Source organism: Ochotona curzoniae, unplaced genomic scaffold (genome assembly GCF_017591425.1).
Source record: "Ochotona curzoniae isolate NIBS_2020 unplaced genomic scaffold, NIBS_Ocur_1.0 contig_43, whole genome shotgun sequence".
NCBI lineage: Eukaryota > Metazoa > Chordata > Mammalia > Lagomorpha > Ochotonidae > Ochotona > Ochotona curzoniae.
This window is the reverse complement of record NW_024466218.1, coordinates 22,106,396-22,127,954: the sequence shown is the minus strand read 5'-3', so window position 1 is coordinate 22,127,954 and position 21,559 is coordinate 22,106,396. Positions and strand designations below refer to the sequence as shown.

Below are 21,559 nucleotides of genomic sequence, written 5' to 3'. Positions count from 1 at the left end.
AGGGGGGGGGAAGCCACCCGGGAGGGAATGCGCCTGCGCGAAACCCCCGCAGGGCCTGTAGTTTCAGCCGGCTACCTCGCCTTCGCCCCGCCTCTTTCGCCCCCCCGCCCCCTTCCCGCGCATGTCACAAAGAGTGACAAGCAAAGCGAACAATCACAGTCCCGCACCTCGTGAATCCCAAAAGAAAGAGGAGGTGGGGTGGGGGGGGTGGGAGGGGACAGGACGGAAGAAGCAGGCTTGGGGGCTGGCTCATCCCGCTCATCCAATCAGAGAGCTCAGGGCCGGGGAGGGGCGGGGCTCCGGGGGTGGGGGGTGTGACTAGGGAAAAGAGTTGGAAGGCAGCGGGCAGAGAGGGCGGGCTCCCGGAGATTAAAAGCAGCCAATCAGGGCGCGCCGGCTTCTTTGGGAGAGCGGCGTGGGGCGTCGCCGCCGCCGCCGCGCGCGCCGGGGGCTGGTTAAGGCCATGAAACAAAAGAAAGGCTGAGAGGGGAGCCGCTGCCACCTCCAGCAGCCCGCCCCGCCGCCGTCCCCACCCACCCACCTAGTTACCTACCTCTGCCTGCCTGCCCGCGGCCCCTCCACCCCGCCCGCTCCGGCCTGCGGGCGGACCTGGCGCGTCTCGGCCCGGCTCGCCAGCCCCGCCGCCTCCCCCGAGGAAAGGTGTTTGCGCTGAGCAGGGCCCGGGCCCTGTCCGCCATGGGGCCCGCCGCCCGCCGCGCCTGACCCGGCCGCCGCCGCCGCCGCCATTGACAGCGCGCCGCCGCAATGCCGAGCGGCAGCTCCGCGGCCCTGGCCCTGGCGGCGGCCCCGGCCCCCCTGCCGCAGCCGCCCCCGCCGCCGCCGCTGCCCCCGCCCGCGGGCGGCCCGGAGCTCGAGGGGGACGGGCTGCTGCTGCGGGAGCGCCTGGCCGCGCTAGGCCTCAACGACCCCAGCCCGGCGGAGCCCGGCGCCCCGAAGACGCTCCGGGCCGCGACGGCGGCGGCAGCAGCGGCGGCGGCGGCGCAGAGCCAGGCCCGGCGGGCGGCAGGACTGTCTCCAGAGGAGCGGGCGCCGGCCGGCCGGCCCGCGGCCCCGGAGGCGGCGGAGCTGGAGCTGGAGGAGGACGAAGAGGAGGAGGGGGAGGAAGCGGAGCTGGACGGGGAGCTGCTGGAGGAGGAGGAGGAGGAGCTGGACGAGGCCGAGGAGGAGGACCGGCCGTCGCTGCTGCTGCTGTCGCCGCCCGCGGCCGCCGCCGCCTCCCAGAACCAGCCGATCCCGGGCGGGCCCCTGGGCTCGGTGCTGCTGCCGGCCGCAGGCTTCGATGCGCGGGAGGCGGCGGCTGCGGCGGCAGGGGTGCTGTACGGAGGGGACGATGCCCAGGGCATGATGGCGGCGATGCTGTCCCACGCCTACGGCCCCGGCGGCTGCGGGGCGGCGGCGGCCGCGCTCAACGGGGAGCAGGCGGCCCTGCTGCGGAGGAAGAGCGTCAACACCACCGAGTGCGTGCCGGTGCCCAGCTCCGAACACGTCGCCGAGATCGTCGGCCGTCAGGGTGAGTGGCAGGGCGCGGGGCGAGAGGAGAGGGGACCCTGGGCGGAGCCGCGGGATGCCGCGACGAGCGGGTGCCAGTTCTTGGATCGGTGCAGCCCCGCGAGCTTCGGGGAGTGGGAGGGGTCGGGGGCGTCTCGGGCTCGGGAGGGTGTGCGGCCCAGGCCTTGTCAAAGCGCCCGGTGGGCTTGGCACGCCGGGTTCTGACGGAGGAAGGGGCGGCAGGGGAGGCTGGCTGTGCCCAGGGCTCGTGGGAGAGGCGAGGGATGTTGCAGCGGCCGCAGCCCCCCGCCCCACCCTCGGCTGTTGAGAAAACTTGACTTCCAGAGCAGCCCAACTCCGTCGGCCTCCCTGCATTGCTCTGGAGCCCTTTGTTTTCAACTCTCGGAAAGGCATGTCGATTGGATTTTAGAGCATTTGGGAGGTGCAGGACGAAGAGAAACGGGACTGTAAGGTCATGAAGGAACTTTATGCGTCGGTACAGTTTTCAGTCCATTCTCTTCCCCTCGCCGGCGCACTAGCACTGCAGACTGACTCCTCCCACCGCGTGCAGACAAAGGACCTATGTCTCGGATTCCAGGAGTAGATTTGTGGAGGTGGGGGAAGGGGATGCCCGGAGCACCTCGCCGTCCCGTGCGGGGTCCAGTGGCTTTTCTCCCCTTTATGAAAGGGCTGACTATTGCCTGGTTTACCACGCTGTGATGTAGCCGGGCTGTTGAATGCCTGTAGGCTGTTAGGTTGGAGAGCATTGTAGGGGTCAGATAGCGAGATGATGGCGCTGCTGTTTAAATGATCTCATCTTTCCCAAGTGGTCTAAGTACACATAAATAAGAGGTCTGGCAAAATGGTGGTTTCACAGATCAAAGTTGTCTCGTTTCTTTCCTGTAAGATTTTGCTAAGAAAAACCCATCAACGAGCTGGATAGAGGCAACCTGGTGATTGGCACCGGAAGGCACTGTTTAAAGCTTAGACGCCGTTCAAGTGAAAACTTTATTATTCTTATGGCTGGTCTGGGGAATCGGTTTCATATGCCTTGTTTATTTGTGAAGAGATCTGGGATGATAGTCCAGGAGAAAACTTTTTGCCCAAACATGACAGAATTAGAACATCAAAACTTGTAGATCCAGAGTGAGTTGGCCATTCCTTTGAGAGCATTAAAGAATTGTCCTGAATCAGGCTCACACATGTTGCCTCAGGCATTGAGTTTATAGTAATTGAGTTCAGAGAGAGAGGTATGTTCAGACAAACTTTCGAACCCTAAGAAACTAATGGTTTAATAACTAAGGGAATGACATTAAACTCTTGAGAACCTGATGGCACCAGCTCTAGTGTAGCAGATGAAACAATCCCAAGAGAACATGGATCCTGGAGAGCCCTAAAGAATGAGCAGTGTAAGGACTAGAGCTTGAGGAAGGCATGGGGAGGCACAGTGTGGGGTGACTTTGCTGGGCAGATGGGGGGATTTCCTGGAGGCTGAGGCTCTGTCGGGCTGGGGAGGCTGCTGCAGTGTAGGAAAATAACATTTGCCTGCCAGCTTTGTTAAGGAACAAGACAAGGTATGTTTTGTAGATTTAGTTCAATACAGACTTTGTTCTTCGCTATTACTATACCTTTAAAATGACATAAAAAAGAAACTTAATTATGTAAACTTATCTTTATGCAGATCCACTATTTTAAGAAGTAAACTAACTCCAGGTTTGTTTTGTAGTATTACATGATTTTAGTGGTTCTTTTTAGGGCTATGCTTATTGGTTAATAAGAAATGTGAATCTATCTATGTGTTAGGACATGGAGACCAGTTGCTGACTATTAATTTTTGTGCTTAATATTTTCCCAAGCTAACATAGCACTAAAAGTATGTCCTCAGCCTCTGTCTTAAGAGCAGAAAGTCTTGGCCTTTTCCTGTTTTGAACCATCCAGCTAGTGGATAATTGACCCCCTTGCTACCCTCACACCCCAGCTGCTCGGTACTAAAACCTGTGGAGTATTTGCTCGCTCCTGTGGGGAACTGCGTTAACTCCTAGTGTTCCCATCCCTTAATGCCATCATCTCTTGGGAGAGCACCTGCATGCCTTGAGTAAATAAAACAGGACAGATATCTCATTTTCTGCTTTACTTTGGGACAGTTAAGTTTTAATCCTTAAGAACTATCCATTTCTGCCATTTCATTCCTTACCTAAAGTCATAATTTTGTTTGACATCGGTTAATTGGTTTTGGAAATAATTGTGTCACAGATGGAGACATTTATGGCTTCAAGATTAGGACAAATGGAATTCTGAGTCACATAGACTGGCAACACAAGTTAGATGTCCTCGGGTTCCAGCGTCTTTCACAAATACAAACCCCTGTTTTTGATGGGGAGGAAAGCTGGCAGTGTTTTCCTGCGCATTTCTACATACAGTTGGGAAGCATAGGGCCCATTGTAAATGGGAGGACCCTGTTGGTGGTGTTATTGTTTGGCTTTCCATCTACTGTGAAATCAATGTTAAAGCCAAGAACTAAAGACATTTGGTGATAATCAAAGAAGTTTTAGAAAATTAGCCTTGAAAATAAATGACAGTATAGTTGTATAGTCATTGATTCCCAGATTAAAAAGTGGATTAGACTTGTTTTCAACTGGGTTCTATGTAAATATTGAATGCCATAACTTTTGTTGAAAGACTTGTGACAGGATTTTATGCTGATATTTAAGATGAATGTGTGGCTTGAGCTCTTTTTGTTGGTGACTTCAATTGATGGCGTGCATGTGTTTCCTAGCCGCAAATCTGTAAGACTCTCCAGCTTTGTTTTTCAGTTGTACATTCTGCCCCCAAAAGGAGCTCATATTCCCAATATTTGGGTATTTGTGAACAGTATATATGCTTTTATATTATAAAATACATAAAAATATTAAAGAATGCAGTAAAAAAAGGAAATAGGAGTTTAATTTTCTTTTGCGCTCAAGTGGATTTTTTCGCATGCTGGTCTGGCCATTTTGGAAACATTTTCTCCTCAGAATCTCTCTGCAAGCTGTAACACAACTGAAGTAAGATGTGTGTGTGTGTGACCAGGAGAAAGCACACTTGATTTCACTTTATATAAATTTCCATTTCATTGAAGAAGCATGTGTCATGGTAAGCAGCAATTTCAGAGTGGTGCTGAAGTGCAGTGTCTTTCTGTTGGGGAGGAGTGGTGTTGCTCTTTTGATGTGTCAGGTGTGTGCCGGCGCCATCTGACCCTGCTAAGTGAATTTGCTGAGTTGTAGAACTTAGCTCTAGTTTAAACTATTTGACATCAAAGATAAAGTTCTTTCTACTTCACAATCCCTCCTAAGACTGAAGCACGCTGCTTTGGAAGGGTCATAGTATTTTAGGTTAAGTCTTACTCATCTGAATTTGGGGTACCAGATTTTTTGTTTGAGATGTATTTATTTAACTTGAAAGAATTACACAGAGAGAATCTTCCATCCACTGGTTCTCTTCCCAAATGGCCACAACGGCCAGAGCTGAGCTGAGCCAAAGCTAGGAACCAAGAGTTTATTCTGGATCTCCCTTGTGGGGTGCAGGTGCCTAGCAGGGAGGCGAAGTAGGAAATGGAGCATTCAGGACTTGAACCCATATGGGATGCCAGTGCTGCAGTGGAGGATTAGCCTGCACATCACGGTGCTGGTCCCGGGGTACTGGACTTCTAGGATACATAATTTAAATATCACTGTCCAGACTTTATTTATGAAAAATCACTATCTTGCGTAATTTATTAAATTGACATGGATGTCTGAGCTTCAAAATTTAACTTTTCTCGGCTTTAATATTTCAATTTTGTTGATAATGGTTTGTACCCTCTGGGACATAAGGGAACAGTTCAGTTACTGTAAGTTTTGGAGATGGGTAGAAACCCAAAGATTTGTTTTCTACCCACTGTTTGCCACCATGCGAAAAATTGTCCAGGTAGCAATATCTGTAAGAATTGATAATCTTACAGAAATTCTTGCATAGGAATAGTCCCAGCAGTGTTAACGTGTTGGAATTCTACGTTTCCCTACATCTCATCAAAGAGGCAATGTTGAATTATGAAGAAGCGTCTAACATATTTGATTTTTAATTTTTTTTTAGCAAATTGAAGAATGTGTGGAAAGTTTAATGATTTTGACCCAAATCAAATGCAAAATTGATTTAGAATGTTGGGGGTTGTTATTTGTTTCTTTTTTTAAAAGATTTTATTTATTTTTGTTGGAAAGGAAAATTTACAGAGAGAAAGAGAGACAAAGCTCTTCCCACCCACTGGTTCACTCCCCAAGTGGCCGCAACGACCGGAGCTGAGCCAATTCAAAACCAGAGCTTCTTCCACATGGATGATGTGGATGCAGGATCCCAACACTTTGGGCCATCCCCTACTGCTTTCCCAGACCACAAGCAGGGAGCTGGATGGAAAACGGGGCCACCAGGACACGAACCGCTGCCCATATGAGATCCTGTTCATGCAAGGCAAAGCTTTAGCCACTAGGCTATTGCACCAAGCCCAGAATGTATGTTTATATGTAAAAGTACATATTGCAAACTAGCCCAGATTACCTGTGGCAGTCTCTATTCAGCTATACTGAGGAGAGCCACAATGAAAAATAGTGAATTCCTGGATTCTGGTACTCTGTGCTAATAACTGAGTTTGTGAACTTAGCTGTGTTACTTAAGCTCCCCACACTGAAGACCTCTTGCAGCTGGGTCTAGTCATATCTAAAATACTGCCAAGATTCCAGATGGTACAAAATGCACATGCAAAACTAATTGGTAAGCCATGTTACTTTGTTGAGGTAAATCGGTAATTAACTTAGAAACACTCTCTTCAGTGTTGCTTACCTTTTATCAATATTTGCAGACAGTTTCACAATTCTTCCACAATAAAACTAGAACAAGCTGATGTCTGAATGTGTGTTCAATACCTTACACTTTGGCTATGGGAACAAAGAACCCTGGCATCTCAAAACTGAGAGAGCCAGGGTTAAGTTCCTGTTCACAGGGGCTCTCTGTTCATTTCAGTCCTTCAGGGATGCAGGCCGACAAAGCCTGATTTCCCCCAGTGCCAGAGGATGGGAGACTATCCTGTGGCACACACTGGCCTTAAATGTTACATCTGGAAGTAAGACTTACCACATCCACTCATGCTTTATTAATCAGAGTGAGTCATGTGGCCACATCTTAATTTCAGAATGCAAGAATATACATTGCATATTGTACATCCAAGAAAGAGCTGGAATAACAGTGAACATTTATGACAGTTGCCATGCACTATTTTATGCATACTGTAAAATTCAATGTTGTTGCAGGATTTCAACCAATGTAATTTCTGGCACATAGAATTTGTAATTTAGTTGATTGAAAATGAAAAAAAAAATAGCTTAAAATGTTCCATAAGACACTACATGTATTTGCAGCTTTGGAAAAATAATTTTTAGAAAATTCCAAATAGATTATGGATAATTATTTTAAAACTGATTCCACTGATTATGTAGTTCTGAAGTTATTTTATTTTTATTATTTACCAAAATATACTCCCAGCTAGCTCATTAAATGCATACAATGATTTGAGGGTTTGCATTTTTAAAAATTAATGTATATTTATTGGAAAGGCAGATTTACACAAAAATCTCCCGTCTGCTGGTTCATTCCCCAAAGGGCTGCAACGGCCAGAGCTAGGAGCTTCTTGCAGGTCTCTGGAGCATGCAAGGCAAGGACCTTAACCGTTAGGCTACTGCGCTGGGCCCAGAAACATTCTTGACCCCTCTCCCAAGGGCAGAGATTTTTACTTTGTACCTTGGTTAAGATGTCGCTTAGAGCACCTGCATCCCGTCAGCATTCCCAAGTTTGAGGTCCAGCTAACTGCTAATGCACACCCTGCTGGGTGGCAGGTGATGGCCCAATTATTTGGGTTCCTGCCTACCCAAATGGGGGACCAGCATTGAGTTCCAGGCTCCAGGCTTTACCCTGGTCCGGTATTGGCCATTGTGGCCATTTGGGGAGTGACCAGTGAATGAAAGATCTCTTTCTCCCCCAAAAAAAAGTAAAAAAAAAAAAAAAAAAAAATTAAGAGCTACAGGAAGGACATTTGGAAAAAATGTTATTTCTGTATTTTGTGTCGGGGATATATTGCATCCTCGCCTTGCACGCCCGGGATCCCATATGCGCACCGCTTCTAATCCCGGCAGCCCCGCTTCCCTTCCAGCTCCCTGCCTGTGGCCCGGGAAAGCAGTCGAGGACGGCCCAAGGCTTTGGGCCCCTGCACCCGTGTGGGAGACCCGGAAGAGGCTCCTGGCTTCGGATCGGCATAGCATCGGCCGTTGCGCTCACTTGGGGAGTGAATCATTGGACGGAAGATCTTCCTCTCTGTCTCTCCTCTCTGTATATCCGCCTTTCCAATTAAAAAATAATAATAAAAATAAATCTTAAAAAAAAATACTGAATTGTGTGCATCAGAAACTTGCTGGGCTCTATCTGATATCTGTCATTATTTGCAGATGTGATACTGACATCGAGTTCATGTAAAAGCAAAGGAGTTCTTGACTAGTCTTTCTAGACTTTCAAGGGGAAAGGAACCTTGTTTTATATAAAATCATTAAGAAATATGTCGCTCATTAATTGTAATGTATCATGAAATATGAAATGCTTTTAGGAATTAGAGAATAGTGAAAGGAATATGGAATTAAGATGGTCTGTTTGAGATCAGATTTTTATAGCTGAGAAATCTTGAGCAGTTCAGTTGCTCTTTCCTGCCCTTCTCAAAACACTCTATTATGATGGTTAAATAATCTTTACAAAAATAAGTAAAAGCTACCTTCTACTGAATAACATTATAATAAGCATTTTTATAATCATTTTTAATGCAATATTTACTCCTTGCAACTATTCAGTGAAGAAAATATCACTTATCATAGTTGCTCATGAATGAAAGAAAGGTAGAAATTTCGTACTCTGCTAAGTTCACAGAGCTGGCTAGGTGTATCTGTCTAAAGTCTGTTCCCAGCCATTACTCCACCAACCCTTCCCTTGAAGCCTGACTAGATAAGTGCACATGAAATGTGATACTGTCAAGGTATTGGCTAAGACTGCAGTTCTCATCTGAGGCTCATGATCTCACCCACACCTGCTGGATATAGACAAAATGCATCTCCTTGGGTTTGTAACATGAAGGTCTGCTCTTTCTAGTCTGACTTGGTATAGAATCACTCAAGGCAATTCACAGCATAGTCAGCTTTCTTCCATGTTAACAGAACAGCTTTCTCTTCTGAAATCAGGTGAAGGACTCGAGAGGAGAGCAGACCTACCCAGATGATGTAGATCATCTCCCTGTTAGAGCAAACTTGGACTATAATTGCAACTATAAATCCCATCCCAGGGCACCTCCGCAGTGTTTGACTGAAAGACCACTAGGTGCAAGTGCTGTAGCTGAGAAGACAGTTGTGAATGTTGGCTCCATGTGCTTTCATTTTTGTGTGTAATGATAGATTCATCGCATAATGTGTCTTGTGTTGGGTTCTTGGAACAAACGGTGTAAATAGGCCATGTGGTCTTTTTAAATGGACTGTGGCTTAAAAATTTTAAACTCCTGCTCTAGGTAGGTGTCCAAGATGTTTCTGGTGACTAGGAAAATAATTTATTAAATACTATAGGTTATTTCTGGGCTCTTAGGCTCCAATAGCTGCTTTGGGTGACCATAGAAAGAACTGAATGTAGTATTACTGTCTTCAGCTGTGGGAATGTCACATGTGGAATCAGTTTTTACACTTGGACCCTCAATGATGGCTTTTATATCACTGTTCTGGTTCTTTTATTACAAACACATCCTTTGTATGTTTTGTAAATCTAGAAAGTCACCTTTAAGATGATCCAGTGTAGAGGTTTTCAACTTTCCTTACTATAACCCACGCCCCCCCAAAAATTTTTAATTATTTATTTTTAATTTGAAGGGCAGATTTTACGGAGGGGAGAGAAAGTAATATCTTCCATTCCCTGGTTCATTCACCAAATGGCTGCAACATCCATAGCTGAGCTGATCCAAAGCAAAAAACCAGTAGCTTCTTCCCAGTCCCCACATGGGTTCAGTGGCCCAAGGGCTCAGGCCTTACATGGAGCTGAATCAGAATAATTTATAAGAAAAACTGTTGAAAGAAAATGAAGGAGCAGGAATAAAACATTACTGCAAAGTGCTGAATTTCAGAAGTGGATTTGGCGTGTCTTTTCCCATTGATTCAGGGCAAAAAGTGTTATTGTTATGAGATTTATTAAGATAAAAAAGACTGATAGTACTATTTTCATATTTTTGTTTATTTGCACAACTTTTAAACCAGATTACTGGTTAAAATCCAGTAGTATACAATTTATAAGGTGAAAAGATTTTAAAAGGAAAACAAATGTAATAACCATTGCTGTGAAATGCAAAAGAAAAGTTTGTTTTGGTTGTTTTGTTTTCTTGCTTTTTTTTAAAAAAAGAAAACCCCTTTAAAATGTTAATCTTGTAAAAATATATGTATTTGGAATTTTATTTTAATATAGAATATTACAAAGTGAAAATATAATAAATTGTCCTCAGATTTGGAGTTTTCAGATAAGGCTATAGCAATGGTTTTGATTCTTTTAGATGTCTCATAATAAAATGAGACTTATATATGTTAATGTGTAATAAAACAAGATTATTTTCCATTTGAAACTTTGGTATAGTTTAAAAATGTTTCTGTATTCTTTGTTGGTATTGTGCCATGGCAAACCTTTAGTGCAGAATTTATATTGAGCTAAATTGCTATGTTAACCAAGAGATGCATAAATCTTTTATTCTTAATATTTTTAATTCTAAATAAATTGATCTATGAAAAAAAAAGAACTGGAGCAGCTGATACTCAAACTGGTGCCATGTAAAATGCCAGCGCTAGCAGGTGGCAAATTAACTTGCTATGCCACTACACCAGCCCCTATTATTTTTTTTTTTTTTTTCATTTATTTGAGAAACTGAGCTAGTTCATTCCTGATCTGGGCTAGGCTAGAAGCTGGGAACTCAGTCCACGTCTCCTGAGGCTGTGGTAGGGACCCAGTCACTTCAGCATGGCCTGCTGCTACCCAGAGTCCGCATTAGCAGGAAGCTGGAATCAAGAACAGGGCTTGGCGTTGAATATCTGTTCTGTTTTTAAATGCTGATTACAACTCACTGACTTGATATTGCAGTTCACAGTTTAACAAGCACTGAATGTTAAGCCTCAGTGGCTTAACAGGCTAATCTTACACTTGCTAGTGTCAACATCCCAAATGGGCACAATTTCGAGTCACAGCTGCTCCACTTTTTATCCAGCTCCCTACTTACGGCCTGAAAAAATGCAGTGGAGGTGGCTTGAATCCTTGAACTCCTGTACCCATTTGGGAAACCCAGAAGAAGCCCCTGACTTCAGATCAGCTCAGCTGTAGCTGTTGCTGCCATTTGGGGAGTAAACAGGGATAGAATGTGGCTCACTCGCTCTCCTTCTCTCTGTATGTCTGCCTTTCAAATAAAAATGAATTTTTTTTTAAGGCACTGAATGTGCCATCATTCCAAATCCTTTTCTTGCTTTTACCTCTACCAGCAACAGATGGCCTCCTTTCTGGCAGCAGTGATATAGAAGGGAAAATGGGTCTTTACAAACCAGCTGCAAGTTGGATGCTTTGTGGAATTGACTTCCCAATCAAGATAAAGCTCACAGCTGTAAATATATTAATGTTGTTGAAGTTCCTGACCTGTAACCACTCTGTCCTAGCTTTCTGCCCATTGATCACCTTGCATACAGATCAATGTATGTTAATTTTTGTCTGTAGCTGTAAGGAAACAAGCGTTTGTCCTTAGAGTTTAGTTAAAAACTCTTGTTCAACTTGGAAATTATGAAATAATTCTCCCTGCTGTTCATGTCAGTTAAAACAATCTCAGTAATACTGCGCAAATTTTTGTTCATGCTTTCTCTTTCCCAATTTGATCATTTTGTTGAAATTTGTTCTTAAAAAGTAGAAACATAATAGTATGCCCCCCCCTTTTCCCTGAGCACCCCCAAAGCAGCCAGTGTTTGAGTATATAATACTCTCTTACAGCTAATTCAACCTTGGGGTACGCCAAACAAGGCGTGACATCATTTTGCAACTGTTGCAAGTATTTCTACAAGATGAGTAAGACAGGATTGTAGGGCACAAAGTAATTGTGGCAGATATTTCAGTCTGGCCTCCAGAAAGGATAGTTTATATAACTGAATGTAGGGGGACTTGGCAATATTTTTGGTAGAAAATGATAGTTAAATTCCTGTGAAAATAAGAATCTTCATCATCAGAACCATTTCTGTGTTTACTTTTCTGTGAGCTTTTAGTGTTTGTTGGAGGGGAGCTAGATTTTTTTTTTTTAATTTATCTATTTCTATCTAAAAGGCAGATTTCGAGACAGAGGGACAGGTCTTCCATCTTGTGGTTCACTCCCTAAAAGACCTTAGTGGCCAGAACTGAGCTGATCTGAAGCCAGGAACTTACTTTGGGTGCATGGGCCCAATCACCCAAGCCATCCCCTTCTCCCTTCCCAAGCCACAAACAGGAAATCCAATCAGAAATGGAGTAGCTGGGGCATGAACTGGACCCATACTGGGATGCTAGTGGTAGCAAGCAAAGGATTAATGCTGAGCCACAGGACCTGCCCATAGCACTAGCCTTGTGGCATGGCAAGCAGAACTGCTGCTTGCGACAGTGACATCCCATCTGGGCACCAGTTTGTGTCGGCTGCTCTGCATTAATGTCGTGGGAAAAACAATGAAAGATGGCCCAAGTGCTTGGGCACTCCACACCCACAGAGGAGACTGCAGTGAAACTCCAGGCTCCTATCTGGCCCTGCCCTGGCTATTGCTGCCGTCTGAGGAGTGAACCAACACAGGGAAGTTCTCTGTAATTCTTTCAAGATAACTAAGTAAATTTTTAGAAAGAATAACCACTTGATTTATAAATATTTTAATTTTCCTACTTTATTTTTGATGACTTACTGAAAGCAGTGTTTTAGAAGTACAGTTAAATTCATTGTACTTTTATGACTTCTGAGTTTCATGTCACTTTGAGATTATTGGAAAGGCAGATCAGATTTACAGAGAAAAGGAGATACAGAAAGATCTTCCATTCACTGATTCACTCCCCAAATGGCCACAATTGACAAAGCTGAGCTTATGCAAAGCAAGGAGCAGGGAGCTTCTTCCGGGTCTCCCATGTGAATACAAGGTCCCAAGGCTTTGGGCTGTCCTCTATTGTTTTCCCAAGCCATAAACAAGGATCTGGATGGGAAGTGGAGCAGCTGTGGCATGAACCAGCGCCCATAAAGGATACTGGTGCTTGCAGGAGGAGGATTAGTCAGTTGAGCCATCCTGCTGCACCACCCCCAACGCACTATAATTTTTAATGATGAATTTGTTTTTCATTTAGTCCTGTCGGTTTTTGCTTTCCATGTTTTTTGTGTCTATGTTATTATGTTGAATATTCCAGTGTATGGTTAAGAATCCCAATCCATTTTCCCTGCTAATGTATAAGTGGTGGAAGTAGTGGATGATGACCTAAGCGTGCAGGTTCGTGCCACCTATGTGGGAAACCCAGGTGGGGTTTCTGACTCCTGACTTAGCTTGGCCCAGCCCTGCTGTTGAGAGTATCTGGCGAATGATCCAACAGATGGTAAATTGGTTGATTCATATTCTCTCTCTCTCTCTCTGACTCTGCCTTTCAAGTAAATACATCTTAAAAATATAAGTAAAACACTATCAAGATTGTGCCCAACTTTAGAATGTATTTCTATTCTGGAAATATGTGTTGTTGGAATTTGGGATGTATAATTGTTCGTACAGTGTTACGATTGGTGAAGTTATGTATTCCCAAACTGAATTTAGGACACAGCGTTTAAAATGGCTCTGTAGATTTAGGAGAAAAAAAGGACTTTCCTGTGTTTTTATATAATGATTTTTAATGGATTATTTCTTATTTTCATTGATAATCTGTAAAACCTAAGCCCGTGACCATGTTGGGTGATAGGCTTGTCTCCTGACTTTGTCCCCTATTTTAGAGGTGGTCCAAACTGGAGATCTCTCTTTCCTGTGATCCATATTAAACAACCCATTTATTAGTGCCAGTCATAGGCTAGATAGTGTCCTGTGTACCTTTAAAGCATACTGCTGTGGCTAAAACCAGTATATAGACTGGCACTGTATTATAGAGTTAAACTGCCTCTTGCAGCACTGGCGTCTCATGGATGCCAATTGGGGTCAGGACTGCTCCACTTTGGATCCAGTTTCCCTACTAGTGTGCCTGGGAAAGCAACAGAAGATGGTCCAGGTGCTTTGGCTCTGGCGCCCAAAATCAGAGATCCAGAAGTTACTGGTGCAGATACTTGGGAAGTGAACAAGCAGGTGGAAGATCTCTCTCTCTCCATCTGTTTCTGTAACTCTCTTTCAAATATATGATTGAATTAGTAGATCTCTAAGGAAAGTATACCTGTTATGTATCAAACAAAATATTCTGACAATTGCTTATTATCTAAGAAATATTATTTGGGGAGATTTCTTAATCCACTGTTCTGCCAATATTTAATAACAGTTGAAAGGAATTAACCTAGTCATCAGGCTCATTTTCCCTTTGTCCCTAATAAAAATTATCTGGTATTTTTCTTCAGGACAACCAGGACTGTGCTAGGAATGTGATTCTAGCAGATTGTCTTCTTGTCATATTAGAGCTTAGAATGCTAAGTCATGTGTCCAAATAATAATAGTCCCCTAGTTGCAAGTTAACATACCCCTTTCAGAATTTTTTAAGCATCTCTCTATTAGACACATCAGTTCAATGGACTGTGATTTCAAGTCTCAGCCCCAGGCCACATCTACTGCACTACCTGAGGGAGTCTCTTGTATAAAGGATAAACAGGGATGTCTCAATGTGTTCATCTTCCAGTTCAGTAGCAAAAGTAGTTCTAACTTGGACCACACCAGCAGTTTCATCTTTATTGCAGATAAAATTTTCATGTTTTACAGAGGCATGAATTTGACTCATTGTAATAATTTCTTAGTAGACTCTAAGCTCACCCATTCCTTCTGGACTTGACTTGACCCAGTTCGTACAGTAACTGCTTTCTTGACAGTTTTATTAGAAGCCCTTTTGGTTTCCATGCACTTATAAAATGAATATAGCCTTGAAGTTTGAGCATCTTTAACATTAATGTATTGTGTTTGCTTCCTTACCTGGTAACAGTCTTTGACCCCTCTCTCCTTATATAGCTCTCTTACCAACTGCAAGATTTTTGGATATGTAACATAATAAACAAAAAATTATAAGCCTCAGAAAGCTTTGAGGGAGATACCATGTGGAGGTCACATTCTTGATGCATTTACACATTTAATGTCTTAATTTCAAGAGAACGTGATTCAAGGAGTGTGTACCTGGGCTTCAGCTGGGAGAAAACAGCTTTCTGTTGAGAGAACAGGATCTCTTCATTTGTGGTTCAGTAGTAGTTTGAGTACTGCTGTTTTGAATATGCTGTAAGCGAAGTTAGCATGATCAGTCCATTTCCACAAGATCAGGTTAACAGGGTGGTATCAACACAGAAGTCTTAAAAGCAAAGCAAAACGGTTAGCATTCAGAGCAATATGCATACAAAGTGCTGGGTTCTTATGTAGAAAAACTTTATTTTTCTTTCAGCAAATGAAACATAACCACATAGGATATCTTCTTAACAGTCTACCGTGTGGTGTTTTGAGAATGCTGGAGAGAACTCACAAACTAGGAAGCTTCGTAAGGATGAGGCATCTAACTTCAAACCTATAGGACTAATAGGAGTTAAGCAAACAGAACTGGGAATAAAGAGGCAAGAATAGAAGCACATTTGGAGATCTGGAAGCAAGGAAGCCTAGATTACCATAGGAGGTTAACATAACCAAAGCATTCTGCAGAGTTCAAGGAGAGGGAGGAAGGGGAAGTGGTTTTATGAAGCTGGAGAGGCAGTTCAGATACTGAAGAGCGAGCCATGTGTACTGTGCTGTTTGGACTTTATCCTTGTGGTAAAAGACAACTGATAAAGCTCTCTATGCAAAGAAGTGATTGTATTATCTAGAAAATACCATCTGACAAAAGTATAGAAAATTGAAATAAGACTGGAGGAAGGAAATCTATTTAGTGTGGAATGAAAAACCTTTGCTGCAGTCATGCAGACTAGGAATTATTTACTCATAAACTTAACACACGGTCCATTTATTGGGGAGAAAACTTAAGGAAACTTAAGGAAAAGAAACATTGTCTCAATAAGATCTAGATTCTTTATTTTGAGGAACTAGGTATAGCATGATATGTTTATGAAAACAGATCTATTCTGGTAAACTTCATGTTAAGATCTTTGAAAAGATCTAACCCCAGAGTTTTGTGGCTTAATTGTGTATTTTACTGATAACTGATGGTTCTGCACATTGGTTCAAGTTGGGAATTATGAGAAGTTATGTATTTTCATGGATGTTTTACTAAATATACTAAATACTAAATGTACCTAAGATTTTGGGACAAAACCTATATTCCTTGTAGTTTGAGAAATTTGTTCTTTCAAATGGAAAACTTCTTCACAAAAGATTTTAAAAAATCATTGTATTACATTTTTAATCTATATTCATAGTTCAGATTTTTGACCCCAAGCTACCCCATTTTTACTGAAAGACATTCAAAGACATTCAGCTTGCCTTTGATGGAAACACAGTGTCTCATATCTTTCACTATTGTGTGCTAGCATGAGTACATGTAAACAAAATGGAAAAAACAGTTGGCCCTAAGTAAGTAAATTAAGTAGAATTCAACTGGCAAGAGCAGAAGTGAGAACTAGCCACAAGCATTGTTTATCTCAATTGAGTTTTCAGAGGCAAAAGTAAAAGTTAAAATGGGAAACAATTAAATGGAAGTCACAGTGCTTCTGTGATACTGTCAAAGGTGAGATGCTTGAAATAACAAGTGCCATAGACTTTGAAGCCAGATTGAATTAAATTCTGTCATCATCATTTATTACCTGTGTAAACTTTGACAAATTATACAGATTTTCTGAGCTTCAATTTCTTATCGGTAAAAGGAGGGTAAAAATCTGGTTCTTAAAAGTATTGTATAAACAAAATAGGTATTATGTTCCTCACATTGTACTGTTAGGTTTTGCCTTTGCCATTAAACTCTAAGAAGTGATAAATTATGAGAGCTGTGAAAATCAAACCCACTCATGATGTAGCTTATCCATAAAGACTGCTTTATGGATCATTTGCATTGACAAATGAGAAGAGGAAGAAAGGAATAAGCCTGACTCCTGAGTTTAAGACCTGCCAGTAGCAATACTGTCTCGTCCTAAAATAAAGACTGCCAAACTATGAGTATTAGTGGGGATTTGGAAAGTTTAATAAAATAAAAACTGCCCATTCATTGCTAGAATTTTAGCTGGAGAAATGCTTTCTGTGTTTGGTCTCTAAAAATACTGCTGAAGTAAATGTTGATTCTTACGAAATGTTTTCTTTCTAACAGGTTGTAAAATTAAAGCACTGAGAGCCAAGACAAACACGTATATCAAGACACCTGTTCGTGGTGAAGAGCCCATTTTTGTTGTCACTGGACGGAAAGAAGATGTTGCCATGGCCAAAAGAGAAATCCTCTCAGCTGCAGAACACTTCTCCATGATTCGTGCATCTCGAAACAAAAATGGCCCTGCCCTGGGAGGGTTGTCCTGTAGTCCTAATCTGCCTGGGCAGACCACTGTTCAAGTCAGGGTCCCCTATCGTGTGGTGGGGCTAGTGGTTGGACCCAAAGGAGCAACTATTAAAAGAATTCAGCAGCAAACCCACACCTACATCGTAACTCCGAGTAGAGATAAGGAGCCTGTCTTCGAGGTCACGGGAATGCCAGAAAATGTAGACCGAGCCCGGGAAGAAATAGAAATGCATATTGCCATGCGCACAGGAAACTATATAGAGCTCAATGAAGAGAATGATTTCCATTACAACGGTACCGATGTAAGCTTTGAAGGTGGCACTCTTGGCTCTGCGTGGCTCTCCTCCAATCCAGTTCCTCCTAGTCGTGCAAGAATGATATCTAATTATCGAAATGATAGCTCCAGTTCTCTAGGAAGTGGTTCCACAGATTCCTACTTTGGAAGCAATAGACTGGCTGACTTCAGTCCGACAAGCCCATTTAGCACAGGAAACTTCTGGTTTGGAGACACACTACCATCTGTGGGCTCAGAAGATCTTGCAGTCGACTCTCCTGCCTTTGACTCTTTACCAACATCTGCTCAAACTATCTGGACTCCATTTGAACCAGTTAACCCACTCTCTAGCTTTGGGAGTGATCCTTCTGGTAACATGAAGACTCAGCGTAGAGGAAGTCAGCCATCTACTCCTCGTCTGTCTCCTACATTTCCTGAGAGCATAGAACACCCACTTGCTCGGAGGGTGAGGAGTGACCCACCTAGTACAGGCAACCATGTTGGCCTTCCAATATACATCCCTGCTTTTTCTAATGGTACCAATAGTTACTCCTCTTCCAATGGTGGTTCCACCTCTAGCTCACCTCCAGAATCAAGAAGAAAGCACGATTGTGTGATTTGCTTTGAGAATGAAGTTATTGCTGCCCTAGTTCCATGTGGCCACAACCTCTTCTGCATGGAATGTGCCAACAAGATCTGTGAAAAGAGAACGCCATCATGTCCAGTTTGCCAGACAGCTGTTACTCAGGCAATCCAAATTCACTCTTAACTATATATATATAGATAAATACTATATCTCTATATGGACTCGTAAAGGCATGGGTATAATGGTACCCCCCAGTAAACTTCCTAATGAATTCTTATGACTGTTATCAGGCTTTATTGGGATTAGGCTAAAGTTGTTAGTAAACTTATAAAAGGCTGCTATGGTAACACTAAACCTAAGTGGTCTCTTGTCTGTTAGTTTGGTTTGAATTATTAATACTGTCCTGTAGACCCAGAGACATAGCTTGAATAAGAATTGCTAAAGCTGAAGTTCAACATGGCTGAGTGAAGATTGTAGGTTTTGTGAGAAAAATGTAAATGTCTGAGATTTTAAACATTGGTTCCCAAAGCCTAACCACATTAAGAGTTTATGGAGGGTACTTGGCATTACAGATGATTCAGACACTTCCAGTGCTGCCTTCTTTACACTGCCAGTTTTGACAAAACAGGTTTGTTTGTTTTTTATTTTACAACAACTTATGCCTAATTCTGCAGGATTGCAAGGAATTTTTTATTGCATTGTGATTAATAGGGCTGATGGCAGTTTACTAGATCACTGGTTATAATTTGGGACAAAAACTGTTACATTGACCTTCATCTCTCCCAGAGAGCTCAATCAAGGCTGGTATGATCAGTGGATCAGGAATGCAGTTATCTCAATTGTGAGTTCCTACCCATTGCCTCCCATAGGGAATGTGGAAATGGCTGCCTGAGTTTTCCCATTTCAGGAAGGACTTTGGGATGCATCTGTATTGGCTAATCATTGAGGATGCGAACATTCCATTCATTAGTCTGATCAAGCTATTAATTAATTTTTAGACTAGATCAAAATGTGAAACATTTTATGTTCAATTCATATTTGTCTTGCACATTATAAATACATTTTTATTTTTTCATAATTTAGGGGTGGGGGGGATAATAATGCCCTTGGCATAATTCACAAAAGCAGCTGTGACAACTTCCAATCAGTTTACTTCATTTCAAAACTATTTCCAATCACAAGGAAAGATTTCTTTAAGATACACTTGTACATTTCACCTGTGGATGTCTGTTATTTCATCCTCAGTATGTTCCCAAATCTGTGCTGGCATTGAAAGGACAAACCTTATACTGGTGGGTTTTTCTACTAATTATTTTTTGAAGCGTTATTTTTCCCAACACAAAAGAGCTTTTTTTCTCAGTATAACAAAAAAATTGAAATCCTATGTGTATCAATAGTAAATAGACAAATTTTATTTTTTATTTCCACTTGAAGAGTTACATTTCGTATAAAAGTTTACAAATAACGGTTTTTATTTTAATTTTTTCAGTATAAAAAAAAGTTGCCTTGATGGCATATTATGATGTAATGCTAATTGCTTGTAGGATAGTTAAATGTCAGTATTGAAACCTAATCTCTAGCTGCCGTCTTGTAGATATGAACGAATGTTCACCAAGCATGTATTTTGTATTTTGTTGCATTGTACACTGCAACTAATAAGCCAAGGAACCTACATATATTAGGTGCGTGTACTGTTTCTAAAAACCACAAACTAAGAATGATAAATTATCAATATAGTTTAGTATTTGCTAATTTTACTACACTCTTTTGTTATGTATATGTAGGGAAGTCATAGGGATTATAAATTCAATTTGAGTAAAGTTTAAAACCATATATTTTATGATAAAGGGCCTTTAACTTAAGATGGCCAAAGCACTGATATTATATATTTGCTGTAAAGAGAATTATAAGAGTTTTATTTTTCTGATATTAAAAGTTACTTAATAAAGACTTGTTTCCATTAACTTGAATGTACTCGCCTTGGTGTTTTTCATATAATCCATAGTTGAGACTGAAAGAGAGCTGCTTAATAGATTGAAAATTTTCTTTCACTCAGTTTCCCCACTCTCCAACCTGTGCTCTTTGTTGTAGTGTGTTTTTGATGGGCTCTTAATGGTGAATGTTTCTCTTATGGTCCTTGGCTAAGTTTAACTTTCTCTTAGGTAAGTATTAGAGTACAGGGGGATACTTACCTGGTTTTAGATTTACGTGCATGTCTGTATGGTTGCTTAGAAATAATCACTACTGACGTAATTGTAAATAATCTAGTACATTACTTTTAATACATTAATGTTCAGTGAAATCCTCAATTCAATTTAGATTTCTATTTGAAATGTATTCTCTTAAGGATTTTTGTTCTTTTAACCACCAAATTTACAAAGCTGATTTTCTAATATGAAAGTATACGTTTTTAACTGAGTTAAAACTACCTTCTGAAAAGTTTTGTCATGAACAAAAATATTACTCCATTTATGCAGTTGATTTTATGCTGATTGGGGTAAAGTTGTTACTGTTTTGTTAAAAGAAAAGAATAAAGACATTTCCAGTATTTTTTAAATAAATTAAAATTCTAGTCATTCTTAACAGTTTGGACAAATCCCCGAGCTGTGCCAGAAGATGGGAATACATAGCTTTAGTGATGAGCAAGAGCATTGCCCTGGGATTAACATTTGTCAGGATTGTTTCGCTGATTTTAGGATTAGCCCCTGAAATACAGAAGTTAAATTTTCTTGGTGTGTTCAGAGTATTTTACAGTTAGAGTTTAGGTTGGACAGCCTGTGAACTGACTTTCTTAAGAACAAGGTCAAGATCTTTCAGGGGACCTTGAAAATAATTATTTTAGAGGCGTTTACTGCCAGAGTAAGCCTAAACTTTGGAACTAATATTAGCAAAACTGATAAGCACTTCTATTAGTTCTGCATCTGTACCTGCTTGTTATATGGCAGTGTTTTCCTGAAGTACTGGGGGAGACTATGGACTCTGGGCCCTGTGTCACCAGCTGCCATCACCATGAGCAGGCTGCAGTGTGAATCATCAAGAATTCCATGAACCCACTCCGGACGGTTTCACCTCAGTTTGTTTTCACAACCTCAGAGGGCTGGAGGATGTTGGCCAGTAACGTGGAAATATTTGATGGCTAGCAATTCGGTTATTGTAAAGTTAAGTCATTCTATAAGTGGTTTATGAGAAGAATCCCTTTGAAAAACAGGTATTTTGCAAGAATGAAAAAAGATAGATGAGGTAATACATGGTGAACATCTTTTCCATGTCAGTACACAACTGTAATTTGATAGTGGTCAGATCCTAAAGAGTAGAGTCCATTACTCACCAATGTACTCTTGTGTCTTAAACGATTTGTGCTGCTTTTGCTGCCTGTAAATAGATTTAAAATAGAAGCCCTAAATCTTTGTTTAGACCATGTGTATAAGTACCTTCCTTTTTATAAACTTGGAAGACTTCAAGAA

At 42.1% G+C, this 21,559-nt stretch overlaps 1 protein-coding gene across 1 annotated transcript; it reads left to right on the top strand.

Annotated features, from left to right (window-relative positions):
• The first annotated feature begins 402 nt into the window (after positions 1 to 402).
• Positions 403 to 20,065, top strand: MEX3C (mex-3 RNA binding family member C). Its single transcript, XM_040985015.1, has 2 exons — positions 403 to 1,531; positions 17,053 to 20,065. Exons 1-2 carry the CDS (start codon positions 766 to 768, stop codon positions 18,276 to 18,278), a joined length of 1,992 nt encoding a protein of 663 aa, XP_040840949.1. The 5' UTR covers positions 403 to 765; the 3' UTR covers positions 18,279 to 20,065.
• Positions 20,066 to 21,559: the final 1,494 nt, after the last annotated feature.

Bases quoted from the DNA above. Each gene is read 5' to 3' on its own strand.
- MEX3C (XM_040985015.1), top strand. From the start codon at position 766: ATGCCGAGCGGCAGCTCCGCGGCCCTGGCCCTGGCGGCGGCCCCGGCC. The intron at 1,532-17,052 runs GTGAGTGGCAGG...TCTTTCTAACAG, and splicing joins CGAGATCGTCGGCCGTCAGG to GTTGTAAAATTAAAGCACTG.